Source organism: Erinaceus europaeus, chromosome 6, assembly GCF_950295315.1.
Source record: "Erinaceus europaeus chromosome 6, mEriEur2.1, whole genome shotgun sequence".
Classification (NCBI taxonomy): Eukaryota; Metazoa; Chordata; class Mammalia; order Eulipotyphla; family Erinaceidae; genus Erinaceus; species Erinaceus europaeus.
The window spans coordinates 8,978,043-9,001,803 of record NC_080167.1 but is presented as its reverse complement, the minus strand read 5'-3'; the positions used below and the strand labels follow the sequence as shown (position 1 = coordinate 9,001,803).

General features: G+C 44.0%; 1 protein-coding gene across 3 annotated transcripts in view; it reads right to left on the bottom strand.

Moving 5' to 3' along the window:
- The window catches only part of FBXO21 (F-box protein 21), a 41,855-nt gene extending 19,043 nt beyond the window's left edge, over positions 1-22,812 (bottom strand). For 2 of the 3 annotated variants that reach the window (XM_016190670.2, XM_007528734.3), the window contains exons 1-7: positions 22,498-22,811; positions 21,654-21,789; positions 18,526-18,620; positions 8,699-8,820; positions 5,505-5,651; positions 5,065-5,201; positions 3,244-3,380 (exon numbers count right to left, since the gene is read on the bottom strand). In XM_016190670.2, coding sequence (XP_016046156.1) covers positions 3,244-3,380; positions 5,065-5,201; positions 5,505-5,651; positions 8,699-8,820; positions 18,526-18,620; positions 21,654-21,789; positions 22,498-22,736 — 1,013 coding nt within the window. In that variant the 5' untranslated portion in view covers positions 22,737-22,811. Of the gene's footprint in view, positions 1-3,243; positions 3,381-5,064; positions 5,202-5,504; positions 5,652-8,698; positions 8,821-18,525; positions 18,621-21,653; positions 21,790-22,497 lie in introns of all 3 variants that reach the window. The other variant, XM_007528726.3, reaches the window with a different exon arrangement.
- Between the last annotated feature and the right edge of the window lie 949 nt (positions 22,813-23,761).

The following is a 23,761-nucleotide window of genomic DNA, read 5'->3' as shown; positions in this document are numbered from 1 at the left end:
AAAACTATTAATACATCTCTTAGCAAGTGAGGATTTCAGAAGGAAATCTTGATAATGTCAACAAAAGATAATGCCTCAAACACCACACTTGATGGTGAGATTTTACAAGCATTCACTCAAAGTCAAGGCAAGGTGCCTGCTGATTGATTCTATTCAACTCTGTACAAAAGGACCTAGAAACAGAATAAGATAAGTAAAAGAAACAATTTATGTAAGGGTTAGAGAGAAAGCAAAACTGTCACAATTCACAGATAAAATTGTCACTTATAAAGCAACAGCAATTTGAAGTGCTTAGGAATAAATCTAACAAGATGTTAAAGAATTTTTGAAGGTGACTGCTTTGTTAAGATATATTTACTTTTGACTAAATTTACTTTTGAATGGAGGAGAGAAAGAAAACCGAATCATCACTCTGGCACATGTAATGGTGTGGACCAAAGTCAAGACCTCCTTTTTGAGGGTCCAACACTTAATCTACAGTGCCACCCTCCTGCTCCCAGGTCCCCAGAATATCTTTTAAAGGATATCACAGACCTCAGTGTGTAGAGAGAAAAACTGGATGGTGAAACATGGCCATTTTCCTCATGGTAAATCTATGAGACCAATCCTATGTAAACTCTGAGTCCTACCAAAACTATATAGGGATCTGAAGGGAACTGACGACTGATCCTAAAAACTACGGAAACACAAAATGCTAACAAACAAGATGATTTTCAAGAGCTCAGTGGGAATGGCACCTGCAGTTATTAGGGCAAATTACAAAGTTACAGGAAAGACACTGTGTGGTCTCACTGCAGTTAGAGATGAGAAAGTGAGGAACCGGGGCCCGAGTTGAGGACACAGAGGATCTGAATCCTTTCCAACTACCTCCTTGAAGGTTAATGGGTTTCAAGGCTTGCTGCTGGGTGCCTGGACAACTAGCACGTCATTTCATTGTCCATTTACAATGATACTGCTTCCCAACATAAATGTACCCTGTGATAAGTAATATCATCTTAGTGTTTTAAATACCTTATTCACGTAGAACCCCTTGGTGGGTTATGATATAGACATCTGAAGACGCTTTCTTTCTTTCTTTCTTTCTTTCTTTCTTTCTTTCTCTCTCTCTCTTTTTTAAAGATACTTGAGGGAATTTACTGAGTCTTTTAGGGAGAGGGAATAGGCTAAAAAGATAGTTTTCTCATCTAAAATAACAGAAATGAATGCTGCTATCCCAAATCCAAACCATACAATTAATTTTAGAAGCAGGTTATATCTGAAGCAAAAGAAGTCTGTACATCTTACTTGAGGGAACACAGATATGGAAGAAATATAAAAATTTGCCCCGGAAACAACAAATAGCTCCACACTGGTAGTTATCCCTGCAGAAAAGAGTTGAGAAAGGTGATGGAAGAATACCCAGGAGGCCCCAGGATAGTTATTTCTTAAATTGCAAGACTGAAAGAGTCTAGTTATACATTTCCCCCCTTGTGCTCTACACTTTTTTCTTTTATGCATGTGTCAGAAATTCTACTAAGTGTAATACTGGAGCCTCTGAGTCCTCCAAGGCACTGTATAAAAAAACCTTCAGTCCCATTTTCTAAAAGGACAAACTGAAGTTCAGGCAGCTGAGGTTAAAACCCAGTTCAATGTCAAAGCTGAGCCCCCCCCCCCCCCCCCAATTAAGCTACTCCCTTCAACAAAAAATATCATAGTTGGTCTGGAGGAAGGAGTTTTTTAAAAAAACCAGGACATAAAAAATTATTTTTCTTCCCCCAAAATCATCACATTAAACAATAAAATGTTTCTACTTACAAGATGTTCTACTTTCAGAAAATAGCTAAAAAGAGTTTTTTTATGTCTCACAAGAACAAAACACTCAGTAACCGGCATACAAAGTATACACTAGCCACTAACCTTGCCACAGAGCAGCAGCACAGAGAAAGAACTCTTTTGCTTTCTTTCTCTTTTTTTGGCCTCCAGGGTTATCACTGGGGTTCCTGCCTGCACCATCAATCCACTGCTCCTGGAGGCTATTTTTTCCTTCCTTTTTGCTGCCCTTGTTGTTTTATCCTTCTTGTCACTGATGATGTTGTTGTTAGACAGGACAGAGAGAAATGGAGGAGGGGAAGACAGAGAGGGGGAGAGAAAGACAGACACCTGCAGACCTGCTGCACCGCTTGTGAAGTGACTCCCCTGCAGGTGGGGAGCCGGGGACTTGAACCAGGATACTTACACCCGGTCCTTGTGCTTCGCGCCACATGCACTTAACCCACTGCGCTACCACCTGGCTCCCTCTTTCTTTCTTTCTTTCTCTCTTTCTTTCTTTTCTTTCTTTCTTTCATACTTATTTACTCCCTTTTGTTGCCCTTGTTTTATTGTTGTAATTACTGTTGTTGTTATTGATGTTATTGTTGTTGGATAGGACAGAAAGAAATAAAGGAGAAGACAGAAGGGGAGAGAAAGACAGACACCTGCAGACCTGCTTCACCGCTTGCGAAGCGACTCCCCTGGAGGTGGGGAGCTGGGGGCTCGAACTGGGATCCTTACTCCAGTCCTTGTGCTTTGCGCCATGTGCGCCTAACCCGCTGCGCTACTGCCCAACTTCCAGAAAGAATTCTAATATCTGCTTCCACACAAAGAACTTGGCTCCCCTGTTCTTTTCCCCTCTCTTCTTCCTGTCCTTACTCTCCTGTCTGACATAAATGTAGATTCACAAATAATTCAGAAAGATCCAGAGTGTTCTTCTCCCACTCACCCCCAATGATAACATCATGCAACACAGCAGGATCCATTCCCATGGGAATACTGCCATTAATATAGTCAAGGTATAACAGACAGTTCTATTACCATACCAGCTCTCTCTTGACAGATATGGTCCTGAAGGTCAAGCCAGGGACCTCCCACTCCCACCCTCCTTCAACTGAGCCTCCCTGATCTTTTTTCTTATAACTGCCACCAGGGCTAGAGCTTGGTGCCTGCCTGGTCATTTCACCATTCCTGGAGGCCATTTATTTCTCTCTTTATTGACATGGACAGAAACTGTGAGGGAAGGGGAGACAAAGAGGAAGAGACGACACCTGCAGCACCATTTCACTATTTGCCAAGCTTCCCCATCTGCAGGTGGGGACCAGGGTCTTGAACCCAGGTCTTTTGTTGCACATGTTAACATGTGTGCTCTACAGGGTGTGCCACTGCCTGACACTCCCACCCCCAATCTTCTTTTTAACCTCTAAATGAATCCTCGAGAAAACCATAGCTTACCCTTCTGCACCTTGGCACCACCTTAACAAGAAGTGACTTGGGAAGTTGACTGGCTCCAGTGGGACCCCCAGCTGACGGGCAATTGTCAAATAAAGCAGAGACATGCTGATTGGGATTCCTGTTCTGCGGATCAAAACCTAAGAGAAAAGAAAAAACCCTTTAGCTTCACAGATGAACTGCCCCTTCTCAATGTTCCATCCACTTACTCAGCACTCAGCTGTGCACCAAGCACAATGCTTAGGCTGTTTTAAAAATGCAATGTCTGATTTCAAGACTGATCATTTGAGAGACAGGAGCACTACTCTGGCTCATGAAGTGCTGAGAATCAAAGCTGGAGCCCCATGCACACAAGCCCTGCACTCCTCCTGCTGAACCACCCCTGACATGTCTTTTGTTTGCCATTGCTAGGGCTTCACCACTTTGAGCTGACGGCCACTCTCAACATGCATGGCACACAGGACAAAGCAGGCATCTTCCAGGGCCGATGCTGGCATTTAAAGTCTAAGTGGATGAACAGTTCACTTGGAAACTGTGCCTGGGTAGATCAGGCGGTAGTAAAGCAGGCGAAGCACACACAGCACGAAGCGCAAGGACGTACACAAGGATCACGGGTTTGATCCCCCAGCTCCCCACCTGCAGGGGGTCAATTCACAAGGGGTGGAGCAAGTCTGCAGCTATCTTATCTTTCTCCCTCTCTATCTACCTTGCTATCTCAATTTCTCTGTCCTATCCAAAAAAAAAAAGGCGGCCAGAAGTGGTGGATTCTTAGTGCTGGCACTGAGCCCCAGTGACTGGAGGCTAAAACATAATAACGTACATGGTTCACCATGCATTCGACTTAGCTTAGAACCTAGCCCCACAGCACTGGAGGAAGCTCAAGTGCTAGAAGGCTTCTGATCCTCTATCTCACATTTTCTATCTGAAAGATATCAATGCAGTCTACGGCCATACCACCCTGAACATGCCCGATCTTGTCTGATCTCGGAAGATATCAATGCAGTGGTGAAGCCCCTGTGACGGTGAGAACACACACACACACACACACACACACACACACACGAGAAAAGAGAGAAAAGGAAGAAAAGACCACTTTGTTTCTGAGCTATACCACTGGCCTACCAATCTGTGATTTACATCTTCTGTTTCCACAAAGATTTTCAGGCTATTTCAAAGGAAGCTTGTAAGATGCTAATAGAAAATCCTAGTGGGGGCTGTTCTGTTAAATGGAAACCTAGAAATGGTATGTATGTCTGTACAAACTATTGTATTTACTGTTGAATGTAAAACATTAATTCCCCAATAAAGACATTTAAAAAAAAAGAAAGAAAATACCTATTTCTAATCAGGAATTTATTTCAAGAGTTTTCATAATACAGACCACACTCTATGATGAAAGAGATAAAGCTCACAGCAGTGTTTGGGGCTCGGTGCCTGCACTACAAGTACACTGCTCCTGGAGGCCATTTTTCCCATTTTGTTGCCTTTGTTGGACAGGACAGAGAGAAATTGAGAAAGATGGGAGAAGGAGAGATAGACACCTGCAGATCTGCTTCACTGCCCGTGATTCGACCCCACCCCCCTGCAGGTGGGGATCTGGGGGCTAGAACCGGGATCCTTTTGTCATTCCTTGCGCTTTGCGCCATGTGCGCCTAACCCACTGCGCTACCGCTTGGCCCCCTGACAGTGTTAAGAGGCAAAAACCGGTGTCACTGGGCATTGAGAAAAAGCTAGTACTTGCCTTTAAAATTACTACTGCGTTAGATTTGAGTTAAAAAAATAACTATGTGTGTTTACACAACTTGTTTCAATACACCCACTTACCTGATGCATATATAAGTTTAGGGCATTATAGTAATCCATTCGATTCCCCTTGAACTTTAATTGGTCATAAAGGACATAGTTCATGGCATCCAGCACCTGGCTCTGGAGCTCTATTTCCATTATCATGGAAGATTCACCTGAAAGACAGAGGACACAAGCAACAAGAAGGCTGTGGCCAGTGTCCCAAATAACTCAAGCATGCACAACGTGGCAATGTCCAAGGAGTATTCTTAGGATGTTGTTAATCTAGAGTAGAGAAAATATCTATTCATAGTCTTTTACATTTTTCATACACAAATACCATAAATTCTTTTTTTTGGAGGGGAGGGGTGGAAGAGGGCAGGAGTCAGACAATAGGAACATATTGCTAAATTTCTCAAATGCATCAATTCCTCTAGGCTCTCTTTGTAAATATAGTTGGGTCCAAAGCAATTCCACACCTGCCTTGAAGGACAAACTGGGGTGGCGCCCATTTATGCCCCGCAGGGTCTTACAAACAAGTTCCACAATGCCGTCAATCTGGGCCTGGATGTCCTTGAGGCTGATGTCAGAGAGAGGGTTGCAGTACTGGTCAATATACACAGCACCTGAAAATGGATAGGATACGGATTAAATTCTGTGTTTTTTTTTTTCTTTTTCTTTCTTTCTTTTTACCACCAGGGCTATTGCTGGGCACACTGCCTTCCTGCCTGCAGAATGAATCCACCATTTCCAGGAGCCATATTTTTTCTTTATTTCCTTTTGCATTATTTTGACAGGACAGAGAGAAACTGAAAGGGAACAAGGAGAGGGCGAGAGACACCTGCAGCTCTGCTTTACCACTTGTGAAGCTTCTTCACTGCAGGGAGGCACCAGGCGCTTGAACCTGGGTCCTTGTGCATAGTAACATGTGTTTGCAACCAGGTGCACTGCCATCTAGCTCTCTAGCTTCTCATCTTTGCCCTTTTCTTAATAGCCAGACTTTTACTCTGCACACTAGGGGCTGCACCACCACCTTATACAGCTTTCTATCTTGAATGCTAGACTTTGCTGCTAATGGTCTGACAAGCAAAAAACATTTTTGTAACAAAAGAGCTTATTGTTCACTTGTGTATATACTGCCAGGGACAAAACAAGGCATAGCACACACACTACTGTGAGCTGCCTCACAGCCCAGTTGTTTTTTTTTAATTGTTTGTACATTTTTTAAATCCTCTCAACAATTCTTTTTTTAAATTTTTTTATATTTATTTATTTTCCCTTTTGTTGCCCGTGTTGTTTTATTGTTGTAGTTATTGATGTCATTGTTGTTGGATAGGACAAAGAGAAATGGAGAGAGGAGGGGAAGACAGAGAGGGGGAGAGACAGATAAGACACCTGCAGACCTGCTTCACCACCTGTGAAACAACTCCCCTGCAGGTGGGGAGCCGGGGGCTTGAACCAGGATCCTTAATCCGGTCCTTACGCTTTACGTCACCTGTGCTTAATCCTCTGTGCTACTGCCCGACTCCCCCAGCCCACTTTCTATCTCACATTTATAGAGATAGAGAGCCAGGCAGGTAGCAAACCATCACCATACCATCCATGGAACTCCAGCCCTGTAAGAGCTTGGTGCTGTCTATGCCCTCTCTTGTGCTGCAGGGGAGTGAACCCTGTGCTCTACCACTGAGCCACCTGCTGAAGTCTTTCACTAGAGTTGCTATTTTTTGTTTTTTTTAATATACCAAATCTCTTTAAAAGGAGAGGAAAAAAAAGGATTCATAGCATGTCCTCACATTCAATTACAGAAAGGAAGTCTTTACAAGCTACTTCTCTCTCTTGCTCTCTAATTCTCTTATAGTTCAAAATCCAAGACTGAAAACTTCATGTTATAAGATTTACTTTAAAATTGTTGAAACCCCCCAAATAAACAATATACTATGCTAAGAACTTTTATCTCTCAAATATGAGCCATAAAGCGAATCTCGGAGAAAGCTACACTTTCCAATTAGGGAAAGGAATACTTAGGGAATCTCCAGCTAAAAACTTGGAGGTGGGGCACACTAAGACAGTATCACTTAAAAATATCCACTCCTCACTGCCTTAGGTAATTTTTACAGCTCGATTACCTATATGTATATAGGTATATGCGCATATATATTCATTTCATGAGAGGCAGAGAGGAGCCCAAAGAACCATTTCACTCCAGCATACTTGAAAGTACTTGAATGCTCAAGGACATGAGAACATTTTCAATGCTAATAGAACTAATTTAGATGGGTTATTTGACTCCAGCAAGCATATGGGGAGATTCCATGGTAGTGAGGTTTTGTAAAGTGAACTGAAACTGACTTTTACGTTTTGGCTGATACAAAACTTACATTCAATCAACAAGATTCTGCCTAGGTACGGCACAGTATACAGTGCTGAGAACAGGAAGACACAGGAAACCTAGTGACTAGTGGGAAAACAGGACAGAGAGCGCACACAGCCTGCTAATCCCATCCACTGTACTGGTTCTGAGGCTGGTTAAGTATACCCTGCAAACTCTGTAGTAGTGAGAAACTTAATACAAGTGAAGACCTGGCCTGAGTTCTGGAGGGTGGACAGGATCGGGATAGTATTCTAGGAGGGGCTACTAAGTATGAGGATATAAAGTCAGGTGTTTTCAGGGTGCCCATGGGAACAATGGCCTTGCTGGAATAAACAAGGTATTTTGAAGGGTGTGATGGTGAAAGTGCTGGGGGTGGGGAGTGGGGAGGACTGGACTGTGGTGTGTACTGAGAAACAGGCAGAGATTTAATTTAAAAGAAGGAACTCAGCTGGCCAGAACGCAGGCTTTGTTGGGAGTCGTAAAAGCTTTCAGGTGGACGGGCACAGGGATGTTGGTTATTTGAGGACAGGAGGAAGTGGTACTCAGAAAGGCAAGTATCACTTAGAAAGCTGGTGCTGGAAGGAATGGTAACAGCCTGCACAGGAATATAACAGAATGGAGACAGATTATGAGCGAGCTTGCGGGGGGTGGGGTGGGGGTAGAGATTCAATGGGTTGCTTAAAGTAATGAGAATAGGGGGTGAACGTGAAGGAGTCCTATCTGTATTTCATAACCACAGTTTATGGGAGTATTTGTGCAATATGCTAGGAATTTAAAATAGTTTTTAAAAGATGAAGGTCACATTCTGTTCTTGTTCAAACTAGCAGGAACAAAAAGTTCCTCCCTTCACCTTGCCTGTTCACTTGAGTCTTCTCCACAGTTATGGATGAGTAGACTCACTGATGTGCAAGAACATTTTGTCCTCAACTCCAACTAGAGGTTAAGGGCTATGCTCAAGGCCACAAGGAGATAAACCCAGAGAAATTCATTTCAGATTTGCAGATGATGCTTCAAAGCTTAAAAACCAGGGAGTTAATCTCAGAAGATAATACTGTAGCCCCATGCTTTCAATCAAATCAGTATATCTTTAAAAAAAAGTCTTTCTTCTGATGATAGGTGAAGATTCTGACAAAGGCCTAAAAGGTCTAAATTGAATAGTTTTACCAACGAAGTTTGGAGACTATAATCCAAGCTCCCAAGCCCATGCTACACGTATGACTTAACTTTCCCAGGGCATTTCCATCATGCCCTTAAGGATGATTCAACTCAACTGGCTGTTCAGTACTGTTGCTACATTCTCACCTTCCAGATACGATTCATAGTCATCAGGCTGCTGCAGAAAAGCCTTCAGATTATTTAAAATTTTCTGTTGTCGTAGGTAGTAAAGGATTTTTTTCGCATAATATTTCCAGGTCAAAGCTTTCCTGGGTGGGGAAGAAAACCATAGAGTTAGTCAGTGAACATTAGAATTTTATAATCACTTAAATCTTTTATTTCACACAAATCATACCGTGTAAAGGGTTTACTTAGCAAAACACACAAACAATACCATAACTGGTTTATGATCATATAGGTCTTATTCTCACTGAAGCAGACAGCAGAACTTAGGACTTCACATTTATAAAACAACACTAAACTGGTCATGCTGAAATTTAAGTAAGTTATCTGCCTGGCTTCATAAAAAGGAAAGCTGGAAAGACAGGGTTGCTGGGCAAGTCTCAGAAGAGGAGAGAAGGGCACCTGGAAAGCCTTTGCTGGCTGCTGGGTGACCACCTCTGGTAATCCAGGCCTTCTCCTTTCATGGACACGAAACCCCATCTAGTCTCATGGCTCCAAATATTGTCCCTGCTCACAGCCCCCAACAGAATATCCCCCTGAACTCTACACCCCCCACCTGGATGTCTGGAGAGCACTTTAAAGGTGCTTCCTATTCCCAACTGAATATTCCCACCTCAGACAAAGCTGACTCCATCACCAGGTAGGTCAGGACCTCGGAGTCATCCATGACTCCTTGCTGTCTCTCATGCCATACTCTATCAACGGCAGATGCTATTGGTTCTATTTTTGAAACAGAAATATGTCAGAAATGAGAACTTTTCTCACTAATTCATCTTGGTTTTTGGTAGTGTCTGGGCTTTGCACATGTAACCCCAAGTGGCCTCTCAGGTTCATTTTTTCCCAAGATTTCAGAGAGGTGGGGAAAGACCAAACAGTGAGAGAAGAGAAACCATGACACTAATTCCTAGGTACTGTCCATGCTACTCCTATGTGTCGCCAGGACCCTGGCATGGTGAGGTGTATGCTCTACTGGGTGAGCTGCCCCCTGGCCCCTGTCATCTTTAGTCTCACAGCAGCACCCCGAGTCAAAAACCTTGCCCCTCTGGAGTCCTTGCAGCTGGAGTGCTCCAGTGAGTACAACTGTGTCTTCTGCCTCAAAAGTCCCACTGTTTACCACCTCACTCAAAGTGAAAGCCCAAGTCTAAATGACCTAAAAACTCTCACCCCATTTCCTCTGACCTCAATTCCATCCCCTCTAGACCCCCAGTCTAGGTACTGGCCTAGGCTTTCCTGCTGTTCTTTCATCAGGCCTGGTGCTCACTCAGCACTCTCAGTTCTTTCTGACTAGAACATTCTTTCCCTGCATTCTGCAATCTGCACTCTTACTTCCTAGTGTTGATTTAAATGTCCCTTCAAGTAAGGTCTTCGCTCATCGTTCTCTTTAAAACTCTACCTGCAACCACCCACCACCCCCTCTCACCTTCTATCCTGATGAACATTTTGCATTTCTTAATGTAGTATTTTATTTTACTTTGTGTAGCACCTGCCTCTCCCACTGGCTTAAGCTATATGAAGACAAGGTGGGTGTAGGAATGTGTCTGCGTGCACACGTACAGAGTTCACTACTGTCTCTCCAGTGCTCAGAAGAATCTGGCATACAGTAGATGATTAAGTGTATGAAATTCTCCACTGGAACTCCCAGATAATATACACAGGGATCCTGGGAAGCAGGAAGGAAGGAGACATTACTCAATTTGTCTGCCTGACTTCATTAAAAAAAAAGAGGCACTTTCAATATTTAGAAAGTAAATAAAATCAGTAGAGCTAGGCTTCACTAGCTTTTAAACCTTAACATTCTAGAAGATCACATGAAACAAACAAATTGCTTGCTTATGCTGAATAAACTGTTTTAAGGCAAAAAGCCTTGTAGTTACTATTCAGGTCAAGAAAGAGAACCTTGCAGACACCCCTAAAAATCCTCCACAGGCTTTCACTCTTTCCTCAATCCACATGTCTATGGTCACTTTGCCTCTCTTGTTAGCACACGTCTGCGTTTCTAACACACTTCCTTTTAAAAAAATTTTTATATTTATTTATTTTCCCTTTTGTTGCCCATTTTTTATTGTTGTAGTTATTAGTGCTGTTGTTATTGATGTCGTCGTCGTTAGATAGGACAAAGAGAAATGGAGAGAGGAGGGGAAGACAGAGAGGGGGAGAGAAAGATAGACACCTGCAGACCTGCTTCACCGCCTGTGAAGCGACGCCCCTGCAGGTGGGGAACTGGGGGCTCGAACTGGGATCCTTTCGCTGGTCCTTGCGCTTTGCGCTACATGCGCTTAACCTGCTGTGCTACCGCCTACTCCCCTTAACACTCTTCTGTCCTGAAACTTTTAAGACTCCGCACTATAGGATATACCCCCCCCCCAACACATACATATCTTCTCCCTTACATTTTATTCGTGGATGAAACCTGGCTATTCTTAATCCCCCAGTTTCAAATCTGTTTATTACATCCACATGTAAAATTCACTGTGTTCTCCTGTCTTCTGACCTTCCTATAAATTGGATGCAGAAACTTGATCAAATTCAGAGTCCATTTATTTGGCAAGGTTACCTCACAGGTGGTAGCAAGTTTCTCCATCCAGAGGACAGCATGGCTAACTGCTGCTTTTTTGTGATTTCAACAATTACTGCTACACAAAATCCAAGTGCCTTAAGTCACTGGCAGTTCCAACATGGTGATCAGGGTCTTAACCTTGCCTTCTTTCATTCAACCTTTCCTTCTTCATTGATCAGCCAGACCACTATGTCTATAAAGAATATTTCCCTCCTCTACTGTTTCCCCACACCCCTTAAGTAAGATATTTAAATACTTAAGAGAAGGAGAAATACCTATTTTTTTTTGATTTACTGATTTTCAGAATTATTGTGGGTGTCTGTTATCCTCTAAATGTGATACACTAGGTAAGTATTATGCACTCATAAAGTCAACAGGTCTGACGCGTTTCAGCCAGTCTACTTACTACCTACACTGATGCTTCAACTGGCCTATCTCTGGCCAGTAGGAACCTGATCACATAGGCCTCTGAATACTGGTAGTCAGTCAGCAGTCTGTCCTGCACTGGACCGTAGCCATTTCCTGGGAAATACTGCCAAATCCTGGGAAATGGTACATAAAGACCATGATCTGGAAACTGGGGCGATCATGTCAACCAGGGCGGCTGTTTCTAGACATTTTCAGTGGGCAGAGATAGAAATCTAGTTTATACATGTGTTCACAAGTACACAAAACCCCTACATATGTTTAAATATATCTTAAGAATTCATGCTGACACGTCTAATTCAAATTCAGAACTATGCAGCTTTTGCCGTTTTTGTAGTGTATCATTTTTTCTTCTAGAAGAACGTTGCTTCTCTGGTTATGTAATTACTCATCTGCTTCACTCCACTGTTCCCTCTCATATACACACAAGCTTCAGAATAAAACCAATGTTTTCACCACTTTGATCATCATCGAGAACAGCAAATTAATTATTATACTCTTCCCCATTTTCTGTTCACCGTTTTAAAACCAGCTGTACTGTATCTTACACTGTCAGAAACTATGGTCATTAACAGAATACTTTCTACCTTAGTAACTGTCACCTGGATTTAATTCTACAAGTAAATATTTATCTAACGGCGCGCCACTAATCCTTATGTCAGTGTCTTTCTGGCTGTTTTAAGTTCACTTTCTAGGACACTTCCCACGGAGGAATCAAAAGTTCCTGAGTTGCTCCAAGTATGTAACTTTCTTTTTTCTTTTCTTTTGGCCTCTACGGTTATCGCCGGGGTTCAACTCCTATACTACTAATCCACTGCTTCTGGAGGCCATCCTCCTTTTTTAATTGGACAGGACAGAGAGAGATTGAGAGAGGAGGGAGGTGGTCCAGTGGCTAAGGCACTAAACTCTCAAGCAGGAGGTCCATAGTTCAATCCCTGGCAGCACATGTACCAGAGTGATGCCTGGTTCTTTCTCTCTCTCCTATCTTGCTCATTAATAAATAAAATATTTAAAAAAAAAAAGGAGGGAGAGATAAGAGAGGAGGAAAGAAAGACACCAGCAAGCCTGCTTCACTACTTGTGAAGCACCCCTCATACCCTCGCAGGTGGGGGGCTAGGGGCTCAAACTAAGATCTTTGCACTTCACAGTTTGTGCACTTAACCGATGAACTACTGCCCTGACCACCTTGGTAACTTTGGAAGTTATTCTGAATGGATACAGAAGTCCGTGGCTGATATTTTCAACCTTTATGTATCTTTGACATGCTACTTTTTCCGTCATCTGCATAAACTGTTACTGTTGTGAAGTCTGATGGTATTTTATTTTTTGACGTAATCTTTTTTCTCTTTTTTTTTGCTTGGAGGTGCAAAAACTTTCCTGTCTTTAAAATTCAGTAGAGTTGCTGGAATAGGTTTCTCAGGAACAGTAAGTCGCCTTTTGATATGCTACTTTCACTCCTTACTGCAGAATGTACTCTTCGCAAACACCACACTGAACCATAAAGAAAGATTGCTTTCACATATCCAGGGGCTGGTTGACATTTCCAGAATTATTCTCCTTTCTATACTCTCCACATGGAAGCAGTGAATACAAATAGGGTTCTTCATGAAAACCAGACCCCAAATACTATTCCCTGTCCTTTTAAAAATTACTGTTTTAAGGCTCAAAATAGATGTGTCAGGTAGAAAGGGTAATATGTTTATAATATTCATCTCATGTTTTTAGTAGCTGTGCATATGCAGTATTTCTATTTCTGATCTATCAAAAACAGTATTTCATTTTATTTAACATTTTTGAAGAGCTTTATTATTATTTTTTTTACACCATTGTAAATTACTTCTATTTACTCTTCTGTGAATGCCATGCTCTGACCCTTTGCATAGGTTCCAAGCTCTTTTTAGGAGTCTTAAGAGTTCTATTACATTGGGTTTCTTTGGACAAGCAGTAGCTTTTTTTTTTTTATTACAAAATGACTGTCCTTTCACTGCTGCTGCACTATCGTCTTGGTTAATAAGGTCCTCCTGGACAACACAGCAAGTACCCTATTTTCTGAGGGATTTTCACTGTGGTACTTTTAACACTGTGGTACTTTTAAACTTTAGACTACTGTTTTGAAGTTTAATTTGTGCCTAATGCAAATTTTACTTTCCTTCTGATGGATATTTGTCCATCTCCTATACCACTTTAACAACCCATCATTTCCTCCAGGTTTTGGTATATTTAATTATCTATCGTTTATAGCCGGGATGTTTCGGAATTACCCTTTCTCACTGATGTAGCTATCTACTTGTATTCATAAGTAGAAAATGGTCAAATAAGGAGAAGCTTTGTTTACGTTCTTCCTCAGCAAAGCTATACCAACATGTGGAGCCACATACGCAGAAACAGACCTGAAATCCAGATGGATAAGCTTCCATAGCAAGACCAATGGAGAGTATGCAGGCAGTGAGGACAGAGATACCTCATCCAAGAAAGAATCCCACTTTGTGGCAGTGAGCGACAGTCAGGAAGGATCACTAAGCTTCAGACCTCTACTCCAGGGAGCACAGGGCTATGTTGTACGTGAGTCCTAGCACCTCAATCCTAGATGTACAGAGCTGAAATGAGAGGCGAGAAACTATAGATTGGCAACCAGTGCCACCCTGATAACATCTGCAGCCCTGCAGAGAGCTGGACTTGTGGACTTCATGTTGGAATTCAACCTTTATTTTAACAGATCCTGAGTGGGGGCAAATTCCAAGAGGAGAACTCCAGAGTGCTAGCTCCTAACAGACACACTCGATGCCTCTTGTCGGCACATCCCCGAGTGCTAGAAACAAGAGGCACTCTCACAGCCAGTAAGCAACCTGCAGACTACTCCCTCTGAAATATCTGTACACACTCTGTTAATATCTGAAACTGACAACTCAGCCTCCTTTCAGACCCAAACCCATGACCACAGCAGCTTATTGGCTGCTAGGCGCTAGGGACCTCGAATACCTGGTCGTTGTTCAGGCCCGCACAAACAGGGATCCCTTGCTCAGATACTCACAGAACACCAACCATAATGAGTAGAGGAAATCACCCGCACTGATGAATCAAGACAAAAACCTGGGGGGAAGAGAAACCAAACACAAGAAAGATATGTAAACTTTCTAACGAGTGTAAAGCAACAGTACTAAGGATTCACACTGAAATGAGAAGATCAGTGGAAGAAGACTTCAACAAAATTGGAGAAAGTGCAAGAAAAGTCCCAACAGGTATCTTGAAATGAAAGAATGCAGCAGCTGAACTTAAATGAAGGAGAGGGAATTAACAGCAGAAAGACAGAAGTCAAAGGTCAAATGCCAAATCAGTGAGCTCTATGATTGGATAAAAGAACCCATCAAAGTAAAAAAGACAAAAATAAATGAAGATAGTATAGAGAGTTATGGGACAACATCGAGAGAAATAATATTTATAGAGGTTCCAGAAAGAGACAGAGAAAGAAACAGAATTCTTATTTGAAGAAATAATAGTTGTGCCCTTCCCCAAAGTAGGAAAGAAGACAAGATACTTAGATTCAGGAAGTTCAAAAAATTCCCAGCAAAGTAAGTCCAAACAGATGCCTGTCAAGGTGCATTATATTCAAAAACTTAAAATGGCAAAGGAAAAAAAAAAAAAAGATCAAAAGAGCAGCAAGAAAAAAAGCAGTCACAAATAATAAACCCCTCTAAGGTTATCAGCTGATTTCTCAACAGGAACTTCAAAGGCCAGGAGGGAACGGCATGATATATACAAAGTGTAGAACAGAAAAGAACACTCCAACCAAGAACACTCCCTCAGCAAGGTTATCAATCAGATCTGAAGGAGTAATAAAGAGTTTCTCTGATAAAGAAGTTAGTGAGACTCATTACCGCTAAAGTGGCCCTATAAAAATAGTAGAAAGATTTCTATAAAGGGAAAATAACAAATGACTGCACCCATATGGGGCATATAAATAAACCAAGCAGGAACAGGAGAGGGCTCACCTGGTAGAAAGCTTTAGGACACAAGTCTGAGCCCCCAGCACTACAATGGCACCATGCCTGGAACCAGGACAAACTCCTTAAGTGGCAGATGTGTGATAAAATACCGCACCTGCTCTTTATCTCCCTCTATACCTATCTTCCTGAAATCTAAAGTAAAAAATAAAGACTACTGGGAGCAGTGGAAGTGCACACACATGAGCTTGGCATGCACAAATGTGCACACACAGACACAAAGGGATGAAAAGGGAAGGCAAGGGCAAAGCAAGATGAAAACAACCCTCTGATTCAGGCCGCAGAACTAAGCTCACCAAAGGTGGAGGCGGGGAGGGGCTTTCAGAGTGGAGGGGCTGCAGTAGATTTTGGTGGAGGAATACTGGTATTTTGGTGTGGTAACACAAAAAATTTTCCCCCTTTTGTTGCCCTTGTTGTTTATCGTTGTTGTTATTATTGTAGTTGGATAGGACAGAGAGAAATTGAGAGAGGTGAGGAAGACAAAGAGGGCGAGAGAAAGATAGACACCTGCAGACCTGCTTCACTGCTTGTGAAGCAATTCCCCTGTAGGCAGCCAGGGGCTCGAACCGGGATCCTTAAGCCGGTCCTTGCTTCGTGCCACATGCGCTTAACCCGCTGTGCTACCGCCTGGCCCCCAGTAACACATATTTTGAAATCTGAAATCCTACTTCCAAATCATACAGTCTTGTAAACCAATGCTACATCAAGAAAGAAATTAATGAAGCAAGGCTTGAGAGGTGGCTCAGCCTGTTAGAGAACCAACTTCTATGTCTGAGGCCCAGAGATGACAGGTTCAATTGCTGGCATCGCTAGCTGAACAGCACTCCGGTTTTCTCCCTCCTTCCTCTCATTCTCCTTTACTCATAATACAATAAGTAGATAATTTAAAAGTAAACATTGCTATAGTTTTTGATTACAGGTAGTTTTATAGTAGGTTTTTCTAGTGATGTAACTTCCCCCGATAATTACTGAAAACTGATTTTTCTAAATACTTTTCTATACATATTTACTTATGACAATATTCCTGATTAACACACACGTGCTCTCTCTTCTCCCCTTCTAACTCTTTGGGTCCTAATTAGAATGGCACTGGTTTATGGATTATTTTTAGAGTAACTGAAATTTTTTGTGTTAGTCTTTCAATTCAAGGACATGAATCTATTATTTAGAAATGAAACAGAAACATTACCCTCCAGAATAACAGTAATGGAGGGGGAAAAAAGCAGTTACTCATCAACAGATAATCGGACAGGTAAATTATGGTAGTTTTCTGTAAGGTAGTGTTCAAAGAGAGAAAACGTAGCTAAGTACTTATTTTGTGAAGACAGCCTGATGAAATAGTAATCTTGCATCTTTTGGAGACTGATGGACACAAGTTTTAGATGAGTAAAGATGCTCACTCCTAATGATGATACACTCTCTCCTCCATCCCCATATACTTCCGTGTCTATTGGTATGGAAAGGTAAGACCGTAAGGGTGAGGGAGTGTGCAAGTGAGAATCAGAGAAGGTTAACGGGGGGAGGGAGGAAGGAAAAGCAGCATCAATGAGAAAAAGGGGGAAGCAAAGAGGCTGTAAACCAGACTTTCATGCCTGAAGCCTGAGGTCCCAGGTTCATCTTTCACTCTGGTCTCTCCATCTGTCTCTCATTAAAATAAATAAATGAGTAAGAAAGAAAGAAAACACTTTAAAGCCTGCACCACATAGTAAATCAAAACCAATAAAATCAACGTGTATGACTTTTATGTACTTAGAAGTACATTTGTATTTATGTTAAAAAGACAGGTCAGCTTTTATTTTTAAGGCTGTGCAGGACCATTAGATCATACTTCAATTCATTTCTAGATAAACCAAAATAGAAACAGAAAACGACCTCTACATCTAAGCTCATCCAAGGCCTAGAATAGAGACACATCTTACCTCTCCCTACAGTTGTTACACTGACAGATACTGCTCTCTCTTATAGCCCCTTAAATAAGAAAAATATGCCTTGCTTGTGAAATATACTCCACAGTGATTTCTCATAAGGAAGAAACAAAATTAGTTTTTCTTTTTCCAAAATAATTTTACATCAGTACTAAAGTTTCCAAAATTTTTAGAGCAAAAAAAAATTTTCCAAAGGTTAATTAGGTTGGAAGCCAAGTTGTCTTTCAGAAATTAGCCCTCACAGCAGAAAATTTAAGGTAGAAAAAATTTTAGGACACAATCAAATGGGTCCTTGATCAGAATAAAAGGTTCAACCAAATATGTTTATCGCTAGAGTGTGATTATTTATCAAAACTAAGATATTGTAAATAATCATCCATTAAGATATGCCAAAGAAGTTATTTAAAATGTTTTCAATTTATGGCAGGTGAATGATGGTGATAATAAAAGAAAGATTATCTGTTACTCAGGAAATAATGGAAGAATAAAGCACAGTATTTGCCTTATTGTAGTACTAAGCAGTAATTCTCTTTTCTTTCAAAATAATTTTTTCAAGGTTCCTCTAAGTAGCAATTTCCTTAGAGGATAAGATAAATAGTTCAGTGGAAGGACACAGGCCTTGCAAGCCTGAGATCCCAGTTTTGATCCTTGGTGTCACATATGCCAAGGCTAAGTGGCTCACTCAATTGTCTCAGTGTATTTATCTTATATACAGAGAATCTTCCCCGCCCCCCAAAATGTAACTATGACAAGAAATGAAATACTTTTGAAAACATACCCCCAGGGTTCATCCATATACAAACTACCACAATTAACTGCAGGGTTGTTAGTAGTGGTAAATAAAAAAAAAAAACCTCTGCTGAAACTTGTTTTGTGACTTACCTTCCTTCCATATTTAAGATACACACCAGTTCATCCTCAAAAAATATCTCTGGTCCCTCAAGATTCTCAATGTCACTAAAACCATTGCAAGGGACCTATGAAGAAGATAGAGAAACAGGCTTAGTTAATGAGTAAGGAGGTCACCGTCACTCTCATACACAAATCAACCCAAGTTGAAGCCCGCACATTCCCACGGGAGATGGCACAGCTATGCTGTAGTTTCTTGCACCACTCACCAGAGGGAAAGCTACATGTCAAGTAACAATTTGTTCAGATTGTTTTAGCTCTAATTTTCTTTTCTTCTTTCTTTTTAGACTTGACTTGTTAATGAGAGAGATAAGAGAGAATGAGAACCAGAAATTACTCTGGTACATGTGTTGCCAGGGATTGAACATAGGGCCTCATGCTTGAGAGTCCAACACCTTATCCACTGTGCCACACATCCTGGACTGCTATAGTTATATTTTCATAAATTAAAACTCCTTAGTTTATAACACAAGAGTTTAAATGTTAAAAAGAAAAGTCTCTGGAACAAGGATCAGAAATACAAACTCTCCTTACTGACTATCTCACTGGCCTAGCACTCATGTGGGAAGGAGGGTGGGCCAGAGAAATCCCTCTAGTGCTTTGGGCAATTCGACCTGCTGGGCGTGTTTATTCTTTCTAATCTTTAATTTATTGGACAAAGTGAAATCAAGAGAGAAAGGGGAGACAGAGGGCAAGAGAGACACCTGTAGCACTGCTTCACTGCTTTCAAAACTTTCCCCCTGCAGGTGGAGTCATGGGGGCTTGACCCCAGGTCCTTGTGCATTATAACGTGTATGATGTACCAGCAGTGCCACCATAGCCCCTTGGGCATGTCTTTTCCCTGTTAACAAAGGCAGTAGCACCAACATGTTGTAATATCCCTTCAGTCTGAAATTTGAAGACTTTTCCCACTTATTTTTTGAAAGTGGGCAGGAAAAATCATGCCAATCCAGTGGATGCTTTAAACACAGGAAAGCAAGGGCCCTAGAGTGAATGTTATCACCCACCTATAGTTGTTAGTATACTCTTGCTAAAGTCCTTGACAAAGTTCTAATTAAGTAACGGTTCAGGGAAAGAGGGAGCTAAGGACAGAGACAAACCTAGTTATCATTATCCAACAAAGGCAAGGGCAGTGTTAAAAATGCACACAAAGGAGTCTGACGGTGCAGCGGGTTAAGCACAGGTGGCGCAAAGTTCAACGACAGGAATAAGGATCCCGGTTCAAGCCCCCGGCTCCCCACCTGCGGGGGGGGGGGGGGGTGTCACTTCAAAGGCGGTGAAGTAGGTCTGCAGGTGTCTATCAGACCCCTCTCTGTTGTCCCCTCCTCTCTCCATTTCTCTCGGTCCTATCCAGCAACAACGATATCAATAACAACAATAACTACAATAAAACAAGGGCAAAAAAAGGGAACAAATATTTAAAAAATGCACACAGAACCAGCTGGAACAGAAGTTGTGAACTGGTTGCCCCTGACCCAAAATATGCAAAATACATTTAAAGCAGTATTTAAAATCATGTATCATGAATGTTTTTAGTCTGGGTGTGGTTTATTCAGGAACTGTAGTAGGAAACATCTATTTTTAATTTAGTAGAGTAAGGGGTTCAAATTTGCCCCAAGAGGCTCAGTGGCATCATACATCTGGGAGGACCTGGGTTCATTCCTGCTCTGCTGCATTAAAAAAAAAAAAAGTAGGACTGGGGCTCGGGTGGTAGCACAGCGAGTCAAGTGCACACAGTGCAAAGCACAAGGACTGGCATAAGAATTCCAGTTCGAGTCCTCGACTCCCACTTCACAGGCAGTGAAGCAGGTCTGTAGGTGTCTATCTTTCTCTTTCTCTCCCCCTCCTCTCTCTATTTCTATCTTATCCAAAAACCAACAACATCATCAACAACAATAATAACTACAACAGGGCTACAACAACAAGGAGGGGAAGGGCCTCCAGGAGCAGTGGATTCATGGTGCAGGCACTGAGCCCCAGCAATAACCACCCTGGAGGCAAAAAAAAAAAAAAAGTAGGACAGAGTTGCTCAAAATTTGAATTCTCCCTTTCAAAATTTGAAAAGTCTGGAAAAGTTTTTCTGGGTAGGCATTCCAGTAACTAAAATCAGAAAAATAATCTTCAATAAACCAGTAGAGTAAAATAAACCAGATCGACTGTTTCCAGATCCCCCAACCAGAAACAAATTTAAAAGGAATCTAATATATTAGGATGCAATATTTTTCAGTTAAAAACAAACAAACAACAACAACAACCAAGAATCCGCATTTGATACAGAAACTTCTGTAAGATACTTTATGAAAGGCAGTCCAAAACCAAACAAAACCACCTCTAACCCCCCCCTTTCAAAATAAAATAAAACAAAAACAATGAAATAAACATGCATTTCCAGCCACATTCACGACAAAAGCAACTTTCCAGGGCTAATGAACAAAGACAATTTGACTGGGGAGGGGGGTGGAGAAGGGGGAAGGAATCCTTCTGATCCCCATGGAGGTCTCAGTCCTCCAGGTTGTTGTAATAACGATGCAGCTCTAGCTACTGGCTAGAACCTGCAAAGCCAGAGAGAAACACATTAATTCTATCAATCCTTGGGGGGGGCGGGGGAGAAAAATCTGGTTTGTGGAATCATGGGCCTTCCACATTATGTGGCAGTTACAGAAGAGTGTGTGTGTGTGTGTGTGTGTGTGTGTGTGTGTGTGTCCGTGTCCCTTGCGAAGCGCAATAACGCCGATTATGTGGCAGTTACAGAAGAGTGTGTGTGTGTGTGTGTGTGTGTGTGTGTGTGTGTGTGTCCGTCCGTGTCCCTTGCGAAGCGCAATAACGCCGATCAGGATTCCCTCCACATTGAGCTGCGGGGCCCTTCTTGTCCCCTCTCCCTGCCCACTTCTTTCTCTGGCGGGGACAAATGGCTCCGTGTTGCTGGACTGGGGGGAAAGGACACAATGCCTCTTGCAGCCCAAGTGAGTAAGGGATTGTGTGAGGGCCCTGAGGAGGGAGGGAGCTACCGAATAGAGGCGGATGAGTGGCACTCTCTCTCTCTCTCTCTCTCCCCCCCTCCCTCCAGGCAGGAGCTTTGAGCGACATGGACAGATCCTTACGTGCTCGGAAAAGAACCTCTTGGAGAAGGAGGCTACGATCTTCCGGGCTTCGAGCCCAGCTTTCTGCCGAACTTTATACTCCTCCAGCCAGTTGACGTAGTCGGTGGGGCTGTAGTGTTTCATGAGGGAGGGCCACCTACAAGGAGAGAGGCAGCCGCTGAGCTCCCCAGCACAGGCCGGCGGGGGTCGCCGCGTGACCCTGCCCCCTGCATCCGGGTCTCCAGGCCCCCACCTAGAAGCTGGGGGGGGGCGCGGTGGGCAGCGCCGACCGTCACGGCGGTGACAATGGCACTTGAGCGCATTGGGAGCCGGGCCCCCGCGCGTCCGTTCATCCGTCCATCCATCCGTACGTCCGGCCCGCCGCGCACGCATCCCGTCGCTTAATAACCACCACAGCCCGAGGGCAGGCAGCCTGATGAGCATCGCTCCGAGGGGCAGCGACGAGGCTCCAGAAGGGGGCGGCGGGGGGGGGGGGGTGCGGGGAGGCTGCGGAGGAGGGACCCCCCCACCCAGCCAAGGTCACGGCGCGAGTGTGCGGGGCCGGCCGCCCCCGGGATGCGCGGCGAGGATGCCCGCAGCGCCGGGGCCCCGTAAACAGCTCCGCGGGGGCGGCCACAAAAGGAGCGCGCGCCAGGGCCGGGCTGCGCGGGCGCCGCGTCATCGGGATGGAGGCCGGGCGGCGGGCGCTCCCCGAGGGGCGGCGGGGTCCCGGGGGGGGGGGGGCGCGGGGCCCGCGGCGGCCCGGAGGCCTTTGTCTGGCGGCCCGCGGGCAGGGGCTCCCGGGGAGGGTCCGCGCGCGGGGCGGCGGCGCGGGGGCCCGGGGCGGAGGCGGCGGCGGGCTCACCTCACCCGGAACTGCTCCTTCCACACCTTCCCGCTGCTCTGGCACAGCTCGCGCAGCCGCCGGCAGGTGCTGGACACGCGGCCGATATCGGCAGCCGACAGCGAGCCGCTGCACAGGATGTACTCCAGCACCTCGCCCGGAAGGTTGACGAGGCAGCTGAGGCCCGCCGGCTCGGGCGAGGCCTCCTCGGGCAGTGCGGGCACCACCTCCATCGCGCTGTCGACCGCTGCCGCCGCCATCTTGTCCGCGTACCTGGGGGCCCGGGCTCGCTCGCTGGCTCTCGCGCGCGCGCGCCGGGACGCCCCGCCTGGCCCCGCCCACCCGGCTCGAGGGGCGGGTGGAGGGAAAACCCCGCCCACGCGCGGGCCACGCCCCCGGCCCGGGGCTTCAGGGAAGGCTGCGTGGCCAGGAAGGAAACGCCTTTTGGAAAACAGCTGCCCTGCAGGACTGGGAGCCCGGAATGGACAATGACAACAACATCCATCTTCGAGACTTGTCGGAGCACTTCCGCTGCTTGAGTTCAACAGACCTTCCTTAAAACCCTAGGAACTATGATTAGGCTCCCTGCGTCACAGATGGGGAAACTGGGACCCAGGGGGAGAAATCGACTTGCTTAGAGTCCCAGGTCCTTGGTTCCAACCCAGATTCCTCTGACTTCCGCTACACTGGGCTCTAAGCCAGTTCTAAGTCAGTCGGCTTAATAACAGCCAGCTGGATATTATGTCTTAATATCTAATTTTTATTTTAATTAGATACACAGAGAAAGATACAGTCCACAAGCTGAATATTCTCCAGTAGGTGCCTTACCAGTCACGCCATATTCCTTTGATAATATCTAAACCCAACAGCGCGCCAGCCTTGAAAATTCCCGGGGCAGGCAAATCCAGTTTAGTCAAACCAACTGAACTTCACTTAGCTCTTTTTGCAAGACTGACCCGACCTGGGCCGCTTCTTGGTTTTGCCTCTGGAAATCCTAAGTGAAACTTAAATTTCCCAGGTTGCTGTGAGGGGACTGCTGCTCGATTCCTTACCAATTAAGAAAGTTGTAACATAAGCAAGCACTGTGGAGTGTGGAGAATAAACAGCCCTTGCCTTCCACCACACAAGCTACTTTGTAACCACACACCCCAGAGCCTCATTCCAAGATCAGGTTTGCAAACTGTCTCCTGTGTGCACACTGAACTTTCACAATACTTACTGCTTCAGGGATCCACGGGCTTGACTTCGGATTTTTGCTTTTTTAATGAGGTGCTCGGGGGATGAA